Genomic DNA, 23,402 nt, shown 5'->3' with positions numbered 1-23,402 from the left:
AACAGTACAAAAATACTTCTCTAGATGAAAGTGTATATGATATAATATATAAACACATAAAGATATTAAAGATTTCTAATTCAATATCAAATTTAAATATAAAAGCACTAGAGATGATATTTTTTGCATGAACTGAATATAAGTAAATGCATGTAGTGCCATGAGCAAAATTTATATTCATTCTTCATCATGTACTATTTGATACGTTGTAAATTACAAATAGATTTATGAACTACACCGAGCGCGGGCATTGATGTTTCTTTGCAAATAGAAATAAATAACCAAGGATTCAGCTACACTACGCAAAATTAACATCAAATGAATCAATAAAATACAAAATTAAATCAGCAGATACAATTTCTGTATTAAATTCCAATAAGTCAGAGAATAGAAAATTAATTATGTTATTATTTTTATTATATACTGATATTCTAAATTGCATTAACAGCATATAAAATTGCAGAATATTGCGTTAGTTATAGCTAATATTTTGCATTCATCGTTTCAACGTTTTATGCATATAATAAACGGCCTGTTTCCTTCATATATAACAAAGTTATAAATGCACACATAAAATCAATAATGAAAAGTTTCAATTTCATTTCATTCTAACGCGTTTCAAATTAAAACACAAATGCAGAGAGCACCAATAAAGATTTAACTATGATATTAAAATTACATTATGAAAATATAATTTTAATTTATACAATTAATTGCAACAATACAAAATAAATATGACTTTAGAATAAAAATGGGAACTGGTTTAGGAAGACCAAAATTTCGTGAAAAAGTAAGATTTTTTCTTATACTTCATGTCAATAATATGTAAATTATACCAGAAATGGCTGTTGATTTCAATATTATTATTTTTCATCAAAAAATATTTATTTATTATAATCAGTACAAAATTTTATGTCAAAAGTATTAGCAACAACAATTAGATATATCTGAAGACTGCGGAAACTGAAAAGTGATTATAATTTTTAACATTTTAACTCATACCATCATCTTATAACAAAGTGCATTAGTTGATGAAAATGATTATTGTTACAACGAGTCATACGAGTCATACGAGAAATTATTCATGATTTATATACGATCTGATATGGTTTTCAAATACATTTCTGCAACCGGCATATAGATAATGTCAACTTAACAAAAGTCATTATGTGACGAACACTAATCTGAATGCATATCTATGGCATTCTATTAAAACATATGTAACTGCGCACTAAGAGAACTACAATAGAAAATTCAGACGTCTCTATCATCAACTTATACATGGATTACAACTGGCAAATTATATAATGATATAATAAATATTGGCCATAAACTATATTGATTATTATCATAGTAATTATTCACCCTGAGTTATTTTAGCCCATAAGTTCAATAAAGTTATTAAGATATAATATACGAGATGTGTATAATGACTGAATGAAACATTCGTTTGAACACAATAGTAATTAATTTAAATAATGATCTTGCACGTTTGAAATATTTAAGGGGTAGAGGCATGAATTTGAGGTCATTTTAAAATCATCATAGAAAAGGTAATACTTTTTTAATATCATTTATATTTAAATTTATTTATAAACGCTACAAGAATACAGAAAAAATATTTAAAAAAATAATAATTTTAAAAATTTGCAGTAGTTGAAGTCGGGGTCTAAAAAAACTGACATGTGACCATGCCTACGATTGCCCTCCTAGTAATCCTAAACAAAATTATTAATCTAGAATGATGTCGCAATGGCGTATACTAGGATTAAGTTAAAAAATTAATTTTTGACAAAATAACGACTGAAAAAAGATCATTTTAACCACCTTTTTTATATTCTAGATTTTTTTAAAAAATAGTAATAATTGAAATTTACAGATGAAACTAGTATGCTCTATAAAGAAGTGTATTCTCTGAACCTGATCATTCTCTGAAAATTTCAAGTAAATCGATTCAGTAGAACTCGAGAAATCGTGGGCATCTTATTGATAAGGATAGTTTTGAGAAAAACGCGTTCAAAGTTTTGCGAAAAGAAAAAAACAGAAGAGGCTTACCTAGTTAAACAGCTGTATCTTCAAAAATAATTTCAATTTTGAAAAATCCTCTCGTACACGTATAGTTAAACTTTCAAAATATGAAAAAAAAACAAAACGATTTTTCTATAATTTCTATACTAGAATTATGAATATCCCCAAATTCCCCCTTAAACTCACATATATTACGTGAAGATATAAAATTCCTATTTTAAGAACCAAAATTAGCACGTCATTAATTTTGTTTTTAATTAGCGTGTTTTCAAAGCAAAATATTACAATTCAATCACAATGTGCTACAAAATCTGTTTGACTTGAACGATAAGCTTGTTTACATATTTTGCGCATGGGTTTCAATTTATTTTAAATTTGTACAACTTTGAAGACTATTGGTTAGAATATCATGAGTAGCAGCTATATAATAAATGAGTGATTTTTAATTATTATTAACTTCCCGTAGGGCAAGTTATAGTAATCGCAAAAAAATCGAAAATGAAAATTTTTATATATCTTTACGTTTCAGAGGTTTCTGAACATTTTGGCATACCTTAGCAAAAATGGATGTATGTGTGTGTGTGTGTGTGTATGTGTGTGTGTATGTGTGTGTATGTGTGTGTGTATGTATGTACGTGTGTGTATGTATGTGCGGATACAAATTTTCGTCGACGATTTCGGGAACACCGATCAACCGATCTGAATAATTCAAAAAACATTCGATTCGTATTGATAAGGAGACGTGCTGATTAGTTTTTGGCGAAGGCAGGTCTAGCCGTTCCGAAGATACGGGGCAAAAAGTGCCGAAAACGGTAACTCAGTTTTTAAGAGAACGGAGCGTCCGATTTTAAAAATTCAAAAAATATTTTACTTGTATTGACAAGATGTTGATTTGATCAAATTTTTATGAAGGCAGGTCTAGCGGTTTCGGAGATCTAATGAAAAAAGTAAAAAAAAAATGCCATTCGGCGGTTAAAAATGATCATTAGACATATGCACCTCCAATTTTCAGATATTTTATAGAGATTTTAACAATAAGTATAATTTTTTTTTACTTTTCTATGGGTTCCGTACCAATGCTTATGCGTTAGACGGCGGCGCAGCACTTGCGAGCTTTGACATTTCGTCTCTATGCAGTTCAAGCAGTGCGATTGCTTTGAAAAAAAGTTCAGAATTTCCAAAATATGTCAAAATGAAGAAAACATTTTTTTTTCAAAAAATTTTATTGTTTTAAAAAAAAAAAAAATTTTCTCAAAAAAAAATTTTTTTTTCGAATAAAAATTTTTTTTTTAAAAAAAAGTAATTTTTTGTCAAATTTATAGTTTCTCAAAAATCTATTTTTTTCGAAGTAAATTTTTTTCAAAAATGTTATTCGTTTTTGAAAAAATAATAATTTTTGGTACGAGAAGTTCCAGCAATTTGCCTTAAGGCACGATGCCCTAATTGCCTTAAGACAGAATTCCACTTACAGCTAGTTTAGTTGAAAATTGGTAACTTACCCTGCATTCTCGGAGACGGCTATGGACATGTGTCTCTCATGGACACGCGCTGGGACTGTGCAGATCACTTGGGGCTTTGCAGCGGCCACCTGTTAAATAAGACGAAATAAATATTATTTGCTCATTTTTTGAGATATATTCTATTTAACAAAAACAGAAGTAACGCAATATGATATTTAATACAATTAATGCAATATAATAACTGAACCCAATTAATGCAAGAAGGACTGGTCAAAAAGGTAAGTACATGCATGTGGCATGTGTTCAATAAATCACGCTTATCTGATTAATATTCTTAAACCAAACAAATTCAAAAATTAGTATAGTATTTAGAAAAGTATCACGAATCCAGTAATTGTTTTAAATAAAAACAAACTCATACATATGATTAAATATGTATGCTTGATGTGCATTGAAATTTTGGCCACTGCTAGAATTTTAAATTAACCTTTAATTTACACGCATCTATGAAAGGCAAAGGTATAACGCGTTTAGAATATTAAAAAAAGTTTATTCTAAATATCTAAAACTTTAATTTAGTTAATAACTTTTTCATAATCTAAAGGTTTCAAAATAAAGCAGATTGCGAGAAGTTCATCAATGAATAATTCATTCTGTGAATGATTTTGTATACCTAAATGAATAAATACTTCATACAATTAGCTAAGACTGAAATAGATGCCATTACCGTACACGCAGTAAACAAAAGTTTGAAAGTACTTAATATATAACAAAGATTCGTATTCAGTGTGTAATTATCTGAGAGCAGAACAACTTGGTTTATTACAGCTGTTGCACTTCGTAATTTGCTAATCTCGATCCGTACTCACAACTCACATGTAATTATTCTAATTCACGCGACTGCAATTTCATGTAACAGGAATCGGCTTAGTGCATTTAAATAGTACGATTATACACTTGTGAAACCTATTGAGAATAGATACGCCTATTGTCAACGAGTTTATGCTTAAGCCCATTGGAAATATCTTATTCCAATATCGAGAATATAAGTCGGCAGTGAGTGAATAAAAATTTCTCATATAATTATTACCATCAATTTGTGCAATCACATCTTATTGATATATCTCCATCGTTCGTTAATTAAAAGATAAATATATTTTTTTCACATCCAGTTTTTATTGTCACCATAATCATTACTGAATTCATATTTCTGTTCTTTATAGATATTTTTATTATGAGATTTTAAAAATTTAATACACAAAAGTGCATCTTAAATACCACGCGTCACGGTGCATAATTTTAATGCACTTTCCACGACATTCAACTACTTTTTCTTCGTCGTGTCTATTAAACACAGAGTAGAACTTTGTTTTTAAATCAAAATATTGGTTACACATCTTTGTTAGGAAAATCATGACTTCAATTATTTCTTACGCTTATATACATTTATATATACACACACATGTATATATACATATGTATAGCTTGTGTATTTTATATAGGTAATCCAATAATTTAAATGCTAATGTATACGTGGACGTTATTAGATTTTGATTTCCCAATAGATGTTATATTTGCCCGAAAATTATATCTTATTTCAATATAATTCGCTTGTGCTATGGACTATATAGTACAGACAGAATATGCCCGAAAGCACTTATTATTTTAAATAATTTATTATAAATAGATAATAGAAATCAAATTTGAGACAAAACTTTCTTAAATTTTATACAATCCAAAATAAATTATGATGGTCTGTGGGAACAAATATCACAATATTATACCGCTTCTATTAATCTTTTTTGAAAATTATTTTGAATTAGTATTATTACTACATTAAACAATTAGATTGTAAATTAGCACAATTAAAAGATAAAAGAAAATACTGAATAAAATTAATTGAATTGCTGTTTCTTAAATCAAAAAAATACCTGATATTTTTTTATTAAGTTTATGTAAAATATAGTTTCCAATATTATTATATATTTGAATTTGAAGAAACTTTATTGATAGTCCTAATTTAACATCAGTTATACAGATTTTGGGCATATAACAAAATAAATTAGTATCCAGGAATTGAACTCGATGTTTGATTTGCAAAATAAGAAAGAATCATTATTACTTTTACTACCGCAAAATCATTAATTCCCTACGCTTAAAAATCAAAGTTACTAACCCTATAAAGCCATTCTGACGTCACGAATTAATAAACCACTGAACTCAGAAGTATCGAAGTAGAAAAAACCCAATTTGCATAAAACTGACTAACTGGCGAGAAATGATCAGTCGATAAATCTCTTTGCAAATATAATACTTAAGTTAATGAATGACAAACTGTTTATCAATACCCACTATATATCAATATATTTATACTTGCAAATGGCAAAATAATAAATCTAATCTATCAGGCGCGGCGCCCATAGCGTGACAATGAAAGTGTATAATAATCATCAATATTCCAGAGATAGAAGTAATTATTACTGCATTAATATCATAAGTTATTTTAATTTATAGGCACTATAATTATGAAATATTTGTTCTGGGTGGTATTTGAATATATCTTACCGATTATTTTATTTGTTTATTAATAAAATACAAATACTACTTCAAAAACGCAAGTACAAACGATATCAATGCTCGGTTTGAATGAATATTAGGAAATGCTAATACACAGATAATCAAAAGTGATTATATAAATTGTGAAATATACTACTATAATTATATGGCATCATAATAAATAATGAACTCAAACTCCAAAATTACAAAACATGATTAAAATAATTGCATATGATACTTATTTAAAATATGTGTCTTATATTCATGGTTCTCGTATAAAAGTACATAAATAAAATTAACAGAGCCGCAATTCGTAAGTCCTTCATCTACTTTCTGGTTAATTATGCAAATAATTATTATTAATTATATACATTATATAAAATTTTATCATAATATTTGTAGAAAGATTATGTATAAACATTAACATAAACTAGTAGTGTATGGCATCGTGCCTTAAGGCAAATTACTGGAACTTCCAGTACCGTGAGAATATTCCAGTATTCGAAAAATATTAAATGTTTTCAAATAGATTATTATAAATACTGTAACATTTTTTAATATTTGTAAGATTATCAACTGAATTACAAAGTTAAAATTATTTATTTAAAGTATATAAGTGAGCTCCAGAACTTTAGCCAGAATTAAAATTAAAATCTGAATTATTTTCGATATACAAAAAAAAATTTTTGTTGGAAAAAAAATTAGAAGTAATTTTTTTTTCAAAGACAATTGTTTTTTCAACACAAGCAAAAAGTTTTTTGAATCATTCAAATCGGATGCTTAGTTCACTCAAAAACTGCTATTCTTTGCAGAGTTAGCTCGGTATCTCCGGAACGGCTGGATCTGCCTTTACCAAAAACTAATGAGCACATCTCCCTATCAATAGGAATTGAATGTTTTTTGAACCAACCAGCGTCCGAAAACGTAGGCGAAAAATTGTATCCATACATACATACACACACACAAACATCCATTTTTTCTGAGGTATGCGAAAATGTTCTGAAACCTTCAAAACGAGAAGGAATGTAAAAATTTTCAATTTCGATTTTTGGACGATTACAATAACTTACCCTACGGAAGTTAAATATATACTGTTGATTTTTAAATATATAATTTAATTTGAAGTTTTGAAGATATTTAAAACAAAATTACAAAATCAAGAAATATAATACACAAAAAGTTATTATAAAAACAAATATATTACAAAAATAATTATTAAACTGCTCATGGAAAGAAATGGTTGTAATGATGGATATACTAATGAATTTTATTGTCAAATGTACGCTAAATTTCATATGACATGCTAATGTCTTTCTCGCCGTTACTCTCATTGCGAGAGTAAGTTTTTAGTCAGTTCTAATTATTTAAAATTCAAAAACTTCTTGCGAATGTACTACACATTAAAATCAATTTATAAAGATAAGTAAACCTCTACAAAACAGCTGTTTTTTATATGATTTTACTGGATGTCAAATCCGGTTCGAAGGACCAATGTTTTTTCAATGATTGTTTGATTGATTGAATTTTGAAAAACGAATTTGTTTTAAAATACTTTAATTATAGCTGTATATATTTACTTTATATTAATTACAAGTTATGATTGTATTTATAATAATTTCAATGTAAACAAATATAGTAATGATTGACAATTTTATATGATTTTTGATTGTTCGCTTTATTGTTTATATCAATATATCGCACGCTTTGGTTTGGCGCGAACAACAGCTTTGCAAAAAACAATAACGTAATTTGCAAAGATTCTACTGCTTAATAAAGTTTTCCCAAAAGTTTTTCCTACGTCTCTGTTCATACTAATTCATATATGTACTGGAGTTTAGAGATAAAACAGTGATCGTGCTACCGTGAAGATGAATATCATTCGGAGACTTGGAGTCCGCTCACGATTCCAGACCGCACGCGATTCGAAGACGGATGGGACGAAAAAAAATAATGATAATCTCAACCGAAACCATAGAGGCGATCCTATGCTTCAAAAAACAAGATACATTACCATCCTTAGACAATTTTCATTTGATTTATTTATACAATGTGCAAAAATTCTTAGATTAAAAAAGCATTAAGAGAAAAATTCGACTAACACGCCGGTTTTGATAGAATGCAACCCAAACAGTTGTCCCATCTCCATATATGATGAATGTTCATTATTCCAATTTCTGTAATAGTGATGAATGTTTATTGACGGAGTAATGCCGGCCTTCCACTTAGCTATCTATATTTGCAAAAAAAAAAGAAACAAAAGTCATTTATGCTTGACATCAGGCTGAAGGGTATCAAACTTAAGACCTCTGATTCAAACCCCATATGGGGCGTCCATTAATCACGTAAGCGAATTTTTAAGGATTTTTGGACCCCCCCTCTCCCTTGGTGATACATGGTGATATTCAAAATTAACTCCTTCCCCCACCAAACATCACGTGTATTTTTAGTTACGTGAAAAAATTGTACAATTTGTTTTTTTTTTTGAAAATGTTTGAACTTTTTAAAAAAAATTAGTTAAAAAATAAATACACGTAATATCTTACAATACCCCTCCCTCCACCATGTAATATTTCGTAATTTTTAATGGACGCCCCCATAGCTCTAAATTCAGAGCTTTTGTTTCTTGTTTTATTTTTTGATAGCTACATAAATGATATAAAAGAATGAAAGTGATACAATATTTAATTTTCAACTTCGCATTACAAAACAATATGTGATACATTTTAAACTTTTCATTATGTATCAAACAGATACAAGAGATGGCATAATACATCTACAGTCGGAGCCTTATTAAATATTCTGATCCGGGCTCAATATAAACATACCATCGCGAATTCCTCAGTAATCATGAGTTCTATAATATAATGAAATTAAAATAAAATCCAGTGAAGTCTCATGCGATGGTAAAATCTTAGAATTATTTATCATAATATTTCAAACAAAATACTTTTATTAACAGAATAGTAGAAAAATAGCAATCGTGATATGATTTTTTCCAAAAATTAGTCTTTTAGACCAAATGTTCACGAGATGAACATCTATGGATTTAATATACCTCCGTGAATCTAGCAACCAATGCTCTCTTATAGCCAAACTGGTTTCGTCAAAATTACGTCATTTCAGTCTATAGTTATTAGTAAATTTATAATTAAGCGTGTTCTATCGGATGTGAGCGCTATTATCATTCTTGAATATCGGTTAGGATAAAAAAAAATCTAAAAAATTGGTGATATATAAGGCCGTTCCAAACGGCGCACCAATATAAACCAATTGGGAACTTGTAACTAATAGAATGTAATTATTGAAATTAATTAATTAAGTGTTGCAATACTTTGCGATAATTATGTATAATAATCATTTCAAAAAAATATAATAAAATTAGAAAAAGCATAATAATGAAGTTAACAACGCAGTATAAAAACGACTAAGAAGTTCTCTACAAAAAAAGACCAAATAAGAAGTCATTTGTATGTGACATTCCGCATGGAAAGTGATGGTGTATAATTATTCTAAATATTTTGGCGTATGATTATAATTTATTCAAAATTTAATAAAACTGGTTTTAACCATATGTCGAATAATTGTGAGTTCAATCATCAGACATGTCAATATTGAGAACATAAATTTAAACAAATCTTCGCACAACACTTTACAAAATTTGGAATGGTAAAACTAATTCATTATTAAATTATCTAACGGATTAACCAATTCATTATTAAATTATCTGTTTTGAAATAACATTTTTATTATAAAAAATGTTTAACAGCAGACAGTAAGCAGTAACTCTATAAGAAAGAATTTCAATATATATAAACAAATTTAGAAACATGTATGTGAATGTAGGCAATTCCATTATTTGCTTAATAATGATGAGACTTAATACTTATTTATTCACCTATCAGAAAAAGTATGATTACATTCATTTGTTTCAAAATATTATTTCGGAATGCTACATACTTTCTTCACCTGAAGTACATTTTTTTATGATTCAAGCTTATATAATAACTTATGGATTGCCTAAATTTCCTTCTCGTAGTCGAATACGTCGACTACATTAACAGACAAAAGTAATTATAAATAGTATGACACAAAGACTAATCAGTGATAGAATGATTTCCGTCAAAACTGCGATTTACTATACAGGGTAAATCATTGGTTTTTATGTTCATTCATATCTATTTGTTCTGTGATTCAATTTGCTAATTGTTTTCAAAGCACTTATCGGAAGTATACGTGAAATTGTTGTAAAAACTAGTGGGGCGCATGGCATCGTGCCTTAAGGCAAATTGCTGGAACTTCCCGAACCAAAAATTTTTTTTTTTTAAAGATTAACATTTTTTAAAAAAATTTACCCTGAAAAAAAATAGATATTTGAGAAACTATAAATTTTTGACAAAAATTTACTTTTTTTTTGAAAAAAAAGTCTTTTTGAAGAAAAATTTATTTTGAAATATTTTGGAAATTCTGAACTTTTTTCAAAGCAATCGTACTGCTTTAACTGCATAGAGACGAAGTATCAAAGCGCGTAAGCGCCGCGTCGCCGTCTAACGGATAAACATTGGTTCTGAACCCATAGAAATGTAAACAAAATTTATACTTATTGTTAAAATCTCTATAAAATATCTAATAATTTGATGTGCATATGTCTAATGATCATTTTTGACCGCCAAATGGCATTATTTTTATTAGATCTCCGAAACCGCTAGACCTACCTTCATGAAAATTTGATCAGTTCTTCATCTTGTTAATACAAGTAAAATTCAATTTGAATTCAAATCGGACGCTCCGTTCTCTTAAAAACTGAGTTACAGTTTTTGGCACTTTTTGCCCCATATCTTCGGAACGACTAGACCTGCCTTCGCCAAAAACTAATCAGCACGTCTCCTTATCAATACGAATCGAATGTTTTTTGAATTACTCAAATCGCTTCATCCGTGTTCCCGAAATCGTCACATACATCCAGTTTTTTCTAAGGTATGCCAAAATGTTCAGAAGGTTTTAAAACGTAAAGATATATAAGAATTTTCATTTTCGATTTTTTTGCGATTACTATAAATTGCCCTACGGTAAGTTAACAAGTTATTGAATTAAAAAAAAATCCAAACAACTTTATAAAATTTTAGTTAGCAAAAAATAGATGCGTTTTGTATGTTCATTGTAAGCGGTGTTATCAACTAAGTTCTTAAAAAAGGTGTGTTTAGAATCAAGAAACTTAATGAACGTCCAAGTTCGCAGTTAGTAAATATCTTTTCAGGAATGATTCATTCCATCATAAAAATCTTGTCCTTTACCATCCGCAATGCGCAGAATGAAAGGAAGAGTCGGCGAAGTTGCACTCCGTGCTCCCGATTCACTTTTAATATTTTCACGGTCGGCCGCGTCCACTGGCTATTTTGCGCCTGTGACGCGATCCGTCTCAGAATGCAGAACACAAAAAACTGCATAACTAATCACTTATTATTAAATATGTACTACGAGAAAGCTTCTATGCCTTAAAAGCCTTCCATAACAATTATGGTTATAATCATGGCTCAACTATATGAATCAAAAGCACGTTTGTACTGGATCGCGTTTAATGAAATATCTTTCTTAATGTATGCGTTTATTAATATAGCTCTCAAGGATATTCTGCATTAGAATCCCTCTTACCCAATCCTAGGCATAAACGGCATTATTCCATGAGTGTTTCTAATCTCTTACCTTATAATTATAGTTCAAATACTTAGTCCAATAAATATTCTCCTTTTTCATATATGTAATAAAAGCTCTATTATATTTTGCCTTTTACGTTTATCTTATACATCACGAAAGATCATGAAATATGTAAAAAATAACATCTAAAACTGAACACACTTCATCAAACTCAATTTATTTAACAAAAACAGAACATGTTAAATAATCTGTAATAAATTTTAAATATTACATCCAAACATAAAAACACGCCACTAGATCATTTATAGTTTTGAATTAGCATATCAACTAGAACAGTAATTTCTCTTACAGTCAAATGTGAAATTCTAAATATTAATAGGATGGAATATTGCATTAACTGCGACAACTAAATTACCAAAAAATATATAATAAATTCACAGCACATGGTTTCTAATCAAGTTATTGAATTAATGTAATTGGTGCACCTTCATGTTGGATTCAATAAAATATTTAAAACGCTACTAAGTCAGTATATTTTTAGGTAATTAATTTCGATGTAAAGCTAAATCAATAATAATATAAGCATGTAATTAAAATTACATTAAATATCAAAAAGTATCTAATATACTAAATTTTAATCTAAATTATATGTTTAGTCCAAGTTGCTCTGTCAAAATAATTACGCAGATTTCTAATAAGAACAAATTAACTTTCACCTCCGCATATTATTTTCGGCATTACTTTCACTGCTAGCCGGGCCAACGTAAAAAAAACTACGTAATCGATTAAACTTGCGTAACAATATTTTCCATTTCGGATTTACATTTGATCATGGTACGTGAATTTTAAAAAATACCGGCGATAAAATTGTTTTGGGAAATAATAATCGTATTTCATTGTGTTCATAGTTTAACAAGTGAGATTACATATTGCAAAAGTTGTTAGCGATAATGTTTAGTTTAATAATTTATAAAAAAAAATAATATTTCAGTATAGATACTATAAATCAAGGATGAGTAAACTGCGGCCCGCCAAGCATTTAGTAACTACAGATTTTGAGAGAAAACTGGACAGTTATTGAAATCTCACTCGATTCACTAAGTATAATGCAGTGGGTAAATTATCAATGTAATTTGTATTAGCTGCCCCTTTCATTTATATACCACATATTTATACATACAAAATTAGTTATTTATTTTTTTATATATATATATATATATATATATATATATATATATATATATATATATAAATTACGTGCGCCATAAAATTTTGAAATTTAAATTGGCCCTTGGGTTAAAAAGGTTGCTCGCCCTTGCTATAAATAATTAAAAAAAAATATATATTTAATAATCATTTCTCTAATACCCCTCACCGTTCGCTAGGGACTGTTCGATTTTTTAACGCCAAACACATTTAAGGAGGTTGTTCTTTTTTTTACAAAAAATGCAAGGTATTTGTTTTTATTTTCCTCGAAATGTATTTATCATAGAGACATGCGGTTTTTTTAAACAAAAATTATTAAGAAGGAAAAAAATGGCAGCTATTTAAAAAATGTGTTGAAAAAGGCCTTTTTTTGGGGCGAGAAGCTCCACAAAAAATTTTTGCGTAATGTTATCAAGTTATTTGAGGTAGGGGGACTAGGTATTGCAGTGGTGAACAAATTAAAAAAAATGCAAGTCCATCCGACTTGTAGTTTTTTTTTTAAATTTGTGGTACCGCATTGAAAAAAGTCAATTTGAGAAAAACGTATTTAAAGTTTTTAATATAATGTACTAAATACACCATTTAATTTAATGTACTAAATACACCATGGTGTTCAACGATGCTGACACATTAAAAAGGTCATGTGCATGAGGTATTATAATGAAAAAGAGAGCAGCTGGCATACAATAGCTCCAGAGCGATGAAAAAACGGTTTCAGAGCATCATACATATAGAGATATATATATCTATAACTTCGTCAAAAAAATAGATATTGAGATGTTTTTTTTTAAAATAATTCTAAGGTTTTTAGCTTTCATAATTTCAAAAAATCTCAAAATCGAAAAAAATAAATAAAAACCGAACAACCCCCTTAAACGCTTGCAACAGGGCTGCTGTCTATGAAAGGAATGTAGATATTCAAAATATCTATCAACCAATGCAAGAACTTTTGAGTTAGTTCACCCTCCCCGTTTTCAAATTTTCACATTTTTTAAATGCGTATATCTCAATTATTTGAACTACAATCGCAATATTTTTACAGCAGCTTTCTAATGTCATACGGAACATACTGTAAAATTTTCAGCACCTCAGATTTTACAAAGAAGTGAATCGGTTGGTACAAAATAAATTCATTTATCTAAAAAGTGACATTATACATATTTTAGAAATATAGAAGTATCAGTCCTCATCATTTATTAATACAATTATTATTAAGTTGATCTCGTTTTAAAAAATTTCATTTCTTTTTGTTCGTATGACTACAAAATTTTCGAAGTCATCTGATTTGAAAAAAAAAACTGCCATTAAGACCTGATTTTTAACTTAACAAAATCCTTTCTTTCCACGTTTGTCTTAAAAAATTAGCGAGTATACGCACACATCTTGCGTGTTACATCTCTCGTCACGAGGACTCCGTGTCGCAATAGCAATAGCGGCCGAGACACGCGCCAGAGAAATTGCAAACGAAAAGCACTTTCTAAAATAGAATTCGGGTATTTCCGTCGCCCGGCTCACATACTCATGCGCTGTTAAATCCAAATAGCGTCGGTAGTCTCAGAGTTAAAAGAAAAACTAGCTGTAAGTGAAATTCTGCCTTAAGGCAATTAGGGCATCGTGCCTTAAGGAACTTCCCGTACCAAAAATTAATATTTTTTTAAAAAACGATCAACATTTTTGAAAAAAAATTTACTTTGAAAAAATAAGATTTTTGAGAAACTATAAATTGGACAAAAAATTACTTTTTTTGAAAAAAAAATTTTTTGAAAAAAATTTTTTTTTAAATTTTTTTTTTTTTTGAAAAAAAATTTTTTTCTTTATTTTGACATATTGTGGAAGATCTGAACTTTCTTTTCAAAGCAATCGTACTGCTTTAACTGCATAGGGACAAAATATAAAGCGCGTAAGCCCCGCGTCAATGTCTAACGCATAAGCATTGGTACGGAACCCATAGGAATGTTAACAAAATGTATACTTATTGTTAAAATCTCTATAAAATATCTGATATTTTGATGTGCATATGTCTAATGATCATTTTTGACCGCCAAATGGCTCATTTTTTTACTTTTTCCTCCATATCTCCGAAACCGCTAGACCTACCTTCATGAAAATTTGATCGATTCTTCATCTTGTCAATACAAGTGAAATGTTTTTTGAATTATTCAAATTGGACGCTCCGTTCTCTTAAAAACTGAGTTACCGTTTTCGGCACTTTTTGCCCCGTATCTTCGGAACGGCTAGACCTGCCTTCGCCAAAAACTAATCAGCACGTCTCCTTATCAATACGAATCGAATGTTTTTTGAATTATTGAAATCGGTTGATCCGTGTTCCCGAAATCGTCGACGAAAATTTGTATCCGCACATACATACACACACATACATACATACACACACACATACACACACACACACACACACACACATACATCCATTTTTTCTAAGGTATGCCAAAATGTTCAGAAACCTCTGAAACGTAAAGATATATAAAAATTTTCATTTTTGATTTTTTTGCGATTACTATAACTTACCCTACGGGAAGTTAATAAAAATAAAAGATGAAATAAACACAAAAAGAAGGGAATACATGCTACAACGCGTTTGTGACAAAGCTATTTCGCCTAGTGCTCTTTATCACCTTAAAAAATTGTAAATTAAATTTATAACTAGTTGTAAGTAGCATTTTGCCTTGAGGCAAGTTGCATCAACATCCCGATACTTGTAGACAATTAGTTTAATCAACAAGAATTGAGTTCAACTATTTTTTCGAAAATAGAAGTTTCACTTTCACTAAAAAAAACAATACAATTTTTCTAATTGGAGTCAAAGAATGAAAATCTTATAATGAATGCTCCAGCTGAGAGCATCGGTGTGGTCCAGCAAAAAGGGTGGATGAATAGTGATTTTTTTGCAATATATAAGAATATTTGTCAAACACACATTTACATACATTCCAGAGTGTGGAGATGGCTACATATGTGATCAATGCAGGTTATTTTGGAATGTCCGGTAATAGGTGCCACTGTTTAAAATCATACTTTTTGATACCAAAGTTTGATCGATAGTATTGATTATTTTATAGCAAAGATTGCGGTTTTGCTAATTTATTTAAATTTCTAACTTTGTTATCTAACATAAATCATAATTTAATAAACATTTCGTAAAATATTTTTTGATTTATTTATAAATAAAACCTTAGGTGTCCGCCATTAGGAGACTTCTCCCTACTTCTGATAACTTTAATTGTATAAATTAATTTGTTTAACGCAATTCATTCCATCTATTTCGTGTTCTAAAAATGTATTATATTTAAGTGTCTGTGTCAACTGTAATCAGTAGCTATCGACAAAACACCATATATATGCTTTGGCCTAGATTCTGATTAGAATCGCTCGAGCTCACGCTAAAATTTATAAATTTTTATGAATTTTTATAATTCAATCGCTTATTTCAATCTACAAAGTCTATCGTTATAAAAAGTTTCATAAAAATCTTAAATTTTTTTGACCATTTTTTGAACATTTTATTTCGAAGAAATGGCCCGTTCGATATTTAACCAAAGACTAATCAACGACTAATCAATATCTTTAGAACAGCTTTTGAATTTGTAAAATCGATTAAAAACGAATTGTGGGTTAAATAGATTTTTTGAAATCGGTCCAGACGTTTTTAAGAAGTCTTTTGACTGGAAAGGTCAAAATTCGGTCTCATTCTATTCACAACACACACACACTTTTTCCCAATTTGGTCTCATCTCATTAAGAATAACTTAAAACGTCAAGAAAACAAAATTAGCGAATCATATTTTTTCGCGGAAACAAATTCCTCATTCGGAAAGTTAATAAACGATAACAGGTACATTGTCAAAAACAATACTTTAATTCAATAGCAATATTAAAAATGTTTTTGACTATTACTACTATATCGCCTTATCGAAGTTAGCATACATGTCAGATAAAACGAAATTATAAACCTGAATGTTATTTTAGAGTTTTCACTACTTTTATACATTTATGGTAGGTTGCATTATCTATATCAATTTCAACTCAAAAAAATACTTATTTGCTTAAGATTCAAGAAGAAAGTATTCTTTCTTCCTGAATCTTAAGCAAGTTAGTAAATTTTTGGTTGGAGGAAAAACGAGGAAATAAATGTTGGTGGTTTAGTGGAAAAACGTTCAAGCAATATGCTTATTATAATATAAAGGTATTACACTAGTAAGTTGACACAAATATTTATTTTTGTCAACTATCAATGTGATTTATAGAGATCAGGGTTTGCTAAGATATCTTTATTTAACCCGAATAAAGGTAAAAATATAGATATATTTATATATTGTTGAATATAACAATTAAATATCGCTTTCATTTCTCTTATCGATATGTTAAAAGATAGTTATTTTGCTCTAGCGTTTAGTCGTAATACGTCGTCACAATAATTTATTTCACAATACACGATCATCGGTTGTTAACTATATAAGAAGTTTGTTTTAAAACAGCTTTGATGTTTGCTTAGAATTGTAAATGATACGGATCGTACGAATCAGAATTCCAGATTTATCGGGACAGAATTATTATTGCTTGAATAGATAATGTTTAATGTGAGTCATACAGATACATGTTATTATAATGTTGAAATACACTATCTTCAAGAATTTTTACAATATACGATGAAGTTACACCTAGTTATAATTATTGAAAATATTCACATTTGTTGCCAATCACATTTCCTAGAAACACTATTGTCAATAATTATTAATTTGTGTGAATCATAAAATTTTAAAACATTGTGTTCTTTGTAGCGAATATTAAGTTGTTAAGTAGAAGTAAAAAATAGGTCAATGTAGATAAAATTTAATAATTCTCAAGACAGGCAAATACGTTTCATGTTATTTGCACTGATAATGAAATAAGGACACCCGCTTTATGTTAATTGCATATACCGAATGCGTAATCTAATTATTTATAATTGAAAAAAAATTATAAAACTCGAATAGAAAATAATAATAAAACGTCGTTCATTCTGAAACGTATAATAAGATTCCATTAAAAACTGCATTTTATGTTTGCTACTAAATCTTATTCAGTTATTGAAATATGAAATTGAATTATTTGGAATTAATAGTCTGTTAAATGTAAAATATTAAAATCTAAATATTAAAATAATGTCTTATTATTATGCAAAGTGAAGAGGATAAAAATTATAGCAGAGAGGAAAATTTGTCAAACAAAATGTTTGTTATAATATAAAAGTATTACACTAGTGAGTTTACACCCTATTGAAATCAGTAATTTTCTAATGTTAAGTTTTCATTCTAGATTTTCTCCATGGAATGAACTCTAAATTACTATTTTTTTCCATTCTATCTTTTTTTTTCTTTTTTATGTAACAATAGCTTATCTTGATCGCTATTATTACTAAAAAAAATCGCAATGATATAGTATTTAAGTATTTAAAACCTCTGTCAGACGTTGAAGAAGATCATATGGATAGCCTAGATCAAATCAAAAAACTTAAACATTAAAAAGTATATAACAAATATATACAAGATCATCAAACGCAACTGGACTAGTTTATATAATACTTTTACATAAAACAATGTTTTAGCTTATTCTTCTTACAACTACCATCCTTTAATCAAGTAAAACTTAAAAGGGAAGAAGAAGCTTCACCAAAAATCACGAAAGATCTTGAAAGAAATTTATTTTGTAACAAAATTTTATGAAAAAGATCCATAATTTTCAAACAATTTACAATTTACAATTTTTTTAGATACTGAAATACACGGGTGGGGGAAAGAAAGTTAATTTTAAAAAATCACCAAGTATCACAGAATGAGTGGTGGGTTATGTGGTCTATAACTTAAGGGGGTATTCTATTGTAAAAGCATAAGGTTTAGGTAGTTCATCAAAGTTACGAGGGTACAAAAAAAAGTAAAAAGTAAAAGAAAAAAAAGTAAAAGTAAAAGTAAAAAGTAAAAGAAAAAAAATAGCAGTCGATGAAGTGGGGGGTCTCAAAAAATTGACTCGTAACCATGCTCACGATTGCAACCCCCCTAGTAATCCGAAATAAAAAAATATTATTAATCTAGAAATATTATGTCGTAGTGGCTTATAATAAGAATAAATTAAAAAACAAATATTTAGCAAAATGGAGACTAATTGAAAAAAGAATCATTTTTCTTATCACTTTTCGAATTTTTTGAGAATAGTAAAAATTGAAATTTTGCGATGAGGCTAGTATAAAATCGAGAATTTTACAATATTGTATCGTATTGAAAGAGACAGTTTTGAGAGCAACGCGTTTAAAGTTTAGCAAAAGTAAGGAAACAGAAGAGGATTATCATGCTCAAACAGCTATATCTCCAAAAATAATTTAAATTTTCAAAAATCATCTTGTACACATATTATTGAATGGTTGAACTTTGAAAATAAAAAAAAAAATTTGTTAGATAAGATAAACATTTTTTTGATTTTTCTACACTACAATACCCCCCTAAAAACTGAAAATGAAATATAATAGCTCGTAGTTTATGTGAACAACAAAGCAGAGAAAAAAATTTGTCAAACAAGATGTTTATCATAATATAAATATCACCAAGAAGAAGAAAAATTGTTCAAAAATCATTAAAAAAACACCGTTCATATGATCAATGGGCGTTCCATAAGTGGTCTAGCAAGGTGTTAGCAGTTCATAGCAAAATCTAAAGATCGTAGGACAAAATATCGAATGCACTTAATCCGTGGTTTTAAACAAATATAGAGCTGATTAATACTCTAGCCGATTATGGTAGAATAGTCTGCGTTATCCCTAACCTATTCTCTAAGCGCGTGATAGCGCACCGTCAAACACGATAAATCAACATCTAGTCGGCCGAATCTATACTTCATACATATGATAGACTCAAACACAACAAAAACACTCCGGCTTGTGTGTACATACATATAGTAGAAAAATATCGATAAGCGAAGAAGCATCCGCGACCAGCGATAACGAATTCACTATCGGCCCCCTCTCGTTCGGACAGAAGTGACGTCACAAGACAAATGCTTCGAGTTTGTAGGTTTGCATAACTTTTTCAACGTCTATGTGGCTTGCGCTATGATGTTGTTTTTACTGTCTATAAAAGCACTTATGGCTCATATAAAGCGTTTATGTGTCTCAACTGTAAATTTCGATTATTCGACTGTGTAATGTATATATCTATGTAATAAATGTATTCTGAGTGGATAATAGATATTAATTTGGAAATATGAACAAACAACACTTTTTTTTGCACGAATTTATTAAATAATAATTTTCACAAACGTTTCGAGACTAGGTTTGTCTCATCATCAGTGTGTTATAATTATAGTATATAATAATATTTTAAATTTTAAATTATAACACACTGATGATGAGACAAACCTAGTCTCGAAACGTTTGTGAAAATTATTATTTAATAAATTAGTGCAAAAAAAAGTGTTGTTTGTTCATATTTCCAGTTCAAATTATTAGTTCAAATTAATATCTATGTAATATTCACAAATCATAGCTGTATCAGGTTAAATTAAAAAATGTCCAAATTATAATTAAATGAAACTTATATATTTTTTCTAAATTTTTACTAGTTGAAATTGTATTTTTTTTATTTAACATATTTCTGCAAACTATTTATACAAAAACTATAAGCACAGGCTTACAAGAGGAAAATAATAGCCATTAGAAACTAGTGAATGAAAAATATTTATAATTTTTTCACAAACACTGACTAAAAAAATATCTGTTAATTAAAAACAACTGCACATAAAAAATAACATTTAAGTTCAATTGGTATCGAGTTTGATTTACAATTCCTCAATAATTAATAAATAGGTAGTCACGACAGTGATATGGGTTGTCTAGATAAATACACTCCAGTTTAATAATAATCTCATTTCAAAAAAGATAAGAATTTAGTATTGTTCTATGATAAAATTAAACATCAGATTAAATTGAAAAATGTCTTAAAATTATATATAATTAAAATTTTTGTTAATTGAAATACAAAAAATAAATTTTTGGAAACTTTTGCCATTGAAAAATGGTTTACGAAAAATTGTTTATAAATTTTTCACAAAGTCCCGGGTTCGATACCCGCTTCGAACAGCCTGTTGTCAGGCAGCAGTGACAACGATTTTCACTTGGAAATATAGATAGCAATATGTTTCCAAGTGAAAATAGCCCTTGCCCAGCATTGCTGCACCAATAAAAAAAAGTCAGCCCTATTAGATTAATTCTAAAAACAAATATCATCAAATATGGATGGATTAACCATTGGGTTACCATCTAAAAAATGCGAAGTGAGGAGAAGTTTCAGCCCAACAGCTCATAGGACTTAAGGTTCTGATTGCTGTTAAAAAAATATATAAACAAATCACATACTCGTAAAATATATATTAATTATAAACAATAAACATAAAAAACAACAGTAAGTTCAATTGTCATTGTCTTTGTTTGCAATTCCTTAATAGTTAGTTATTAAGGAATAATAAGTTAATAAGGGTAGTCATGACAGTGATATGAGTTGCCCAGATAAATACATCAGCAGATCAGTTTAATACTGACCTCATATAAAAAGTTAAGATTTTACTATAGTCCTATGATATAATTAACCATCAAATGATAAATCAATTCATATATTAACTGGTATCGAATTTGAAAAAATATATATTCTTAATGTTTCCAAATCAAAAAAATATTTTGTTAAACATTCAAGGGTATGAATTTCTTTTTTTGTATTATCTACAATGATTGAACAGAAGATGTTAATACTTTGCATTTGCGTTTGATGCTTGCTACATTTACGTATTGGAAAGCAATTGTGCAAATAATTAACACATTATATGTTTTGTAATTGACTTCAGGATAAAAAATATATTTCCATCTTCATAATTATATAAGAAGAAATGGACTCATGAGATGCCATCTAAATCAGAAAAAATAATACTACTAGTCAATACAGATAGTCAATGATTTTTACATTTGCACACATTATTTTCATCAATTGCGCTGAAAAATAGTTCAAAAATTTTGAATTCTGATGATTGAGTAGAAATATCCTTTTTACAAGCACAGCAAAGGCACAGAATTAATTCAGAGTACAAAAGTATGAAAAAACTTAAAATTTGTATATCCGTAAGTTTAGAGTCACAAAGCGCTTCCCAAACCCATTAAGACTCTATCGCGATATGGTAGACTACACCTGGCAACGGCGCATCAAACGCGTGCGCACACAACCTAGAACGACGCGTCGCTAGCGGCTCGGCTCCTGACTCAAGCCATCAGCTCGCGGACATATGCAAGGCATACACGGTCGACGTTGCGCGATCGCCGATCGAGCACAACACAACAAGAACTACGCAGAAATGTTTAATGTATGTAATATATGGATATGCAGACGCACGTGGAGCTGGCTGGAGCGCACCAGAAACATGCCAGTTCCAGTGTATTGACTCAATATATACTCTACGAACAAAGTTTCGTTACCTTAACTACTATTTTATAATTCACACTTGAATTGAGATTTGTAAGATTAACTAGCTGTAAGTGGAATTCTGTCTTAAGGCAATTAGGGCATCGTGCCTTAAGGCAAATTGCTGGAACTTCCCGTACCGCAATTCAAAATTCGAGTAATTAAAAATAATCAATAATAATAATCAATAAAAGTTGATCAATGATTTGAAACTTTTAATAGAATTTCGAACCATATTAAATCATTCTATCTTAATTCATTTATCTTAAAATATTTTGGAAATTCTGAACTGTTTTTTCAAAGCAATCGTACTGCTTTAACTGCATAAAGACGAAATATCAAAGCGCGTAAGCGCCGCGTCGCCGTCTAACGCGTAAACATTGGTACGGAACCCATAGGAATGTAAACAAAATTTATACTTATTGTTAAAATCTCTATAAAATATCTGATAATTTGATGTGCATATGTCTAATGATCATTTTTGACCGCCAAATGGCTTTTTTTTTACTTTTTTATTAGATCTCCGAAACCACTAGACCTGCCTTCATGAAAATTCGATCAGTTAATACAAGTAAAATGTTTTTTGAATTATTCAAATCGGACGCTCCGTTCTCTTAAAAACTGTGTTACCGTTTTTGGCACTTTTTGCCCCATATCTTCGGAACGGCTTGACCTGCCTTCGCCAAAAACTAATCAGCACGTCTCCTTATCAATACGAATCGAATGTTTTTTGAATTATTTAAATCGCTTCATCCGTGTTCCCGAAATCGTCGACGAAAATTTGTATCCGCACACACACACATACACGCACATACACACACACATACATCCATTTTTTCTAAGCTATGCTAAAATGTTCGGAAGGTTTTGAAACATAAATTTATATAAAAAATTTCATTTTCGATTTTTTTGCGATTACTATAACTTGCCCTACGGGAAGTTAATTAGTAATTATTGAAAATTAGTATCTATTTATTAATAATTATCTAGAGTTAATCAAGCCAACATAATA

General features: G+C 29.1%; 1 protein-coding gene across 4 annotated transcripts in view; it reads right to left on the bottom strand.

The window, feature by feature from the left end:
- The window catches only part of LOC113373304 (nuclear receptor coactivator 3-like), a 105,795-nt gene that overhangs the window by 64,720 nt on the left and 17,673 nt on the right, over positions 1-23,402 (bottom strand). For all 4 annotated transcript variants that reach the window (XM_026613617.1, XM_026613629.1, XM_026613637.1 and 1 more), the window contains exon 2: positions 3,528-3,616. In XM_026613617.1, the coding sequence (XP_026469402.1) occupies positions 3,528-3,556 (29 nt within the window). In that variant the 5' untranslated portion in view covers positions 3,557-3,616. The remainder of the gene's footprint in view (positions 1-3,527; positions 3,617-23,402) is intronic.

Source organism: Ctenocephalides felis, unplaced genomic scaffold, assembly GCF_003426905.1.
Source record: "Ctenocephalides felis isolate EL2017-DRISC unplaced genomic scaffold, ASM342690v1 CF-g0.4_SCAFFOLD_00845, whole genome shotgun sequence".
In the NCBI taxonomy this organism is placed as follows: domain Eukaryota; kingdom Metazoa; phylum Arthropoda; class Insecta; order Siphonaptera; family Pulicidae; genus Ctenocephalides; species Ctenocephalides felis.
Note: the sequence above shows the minus strand (reverse complement) of the source record. Positions and strands in the feature narration are given on the sequence as shown.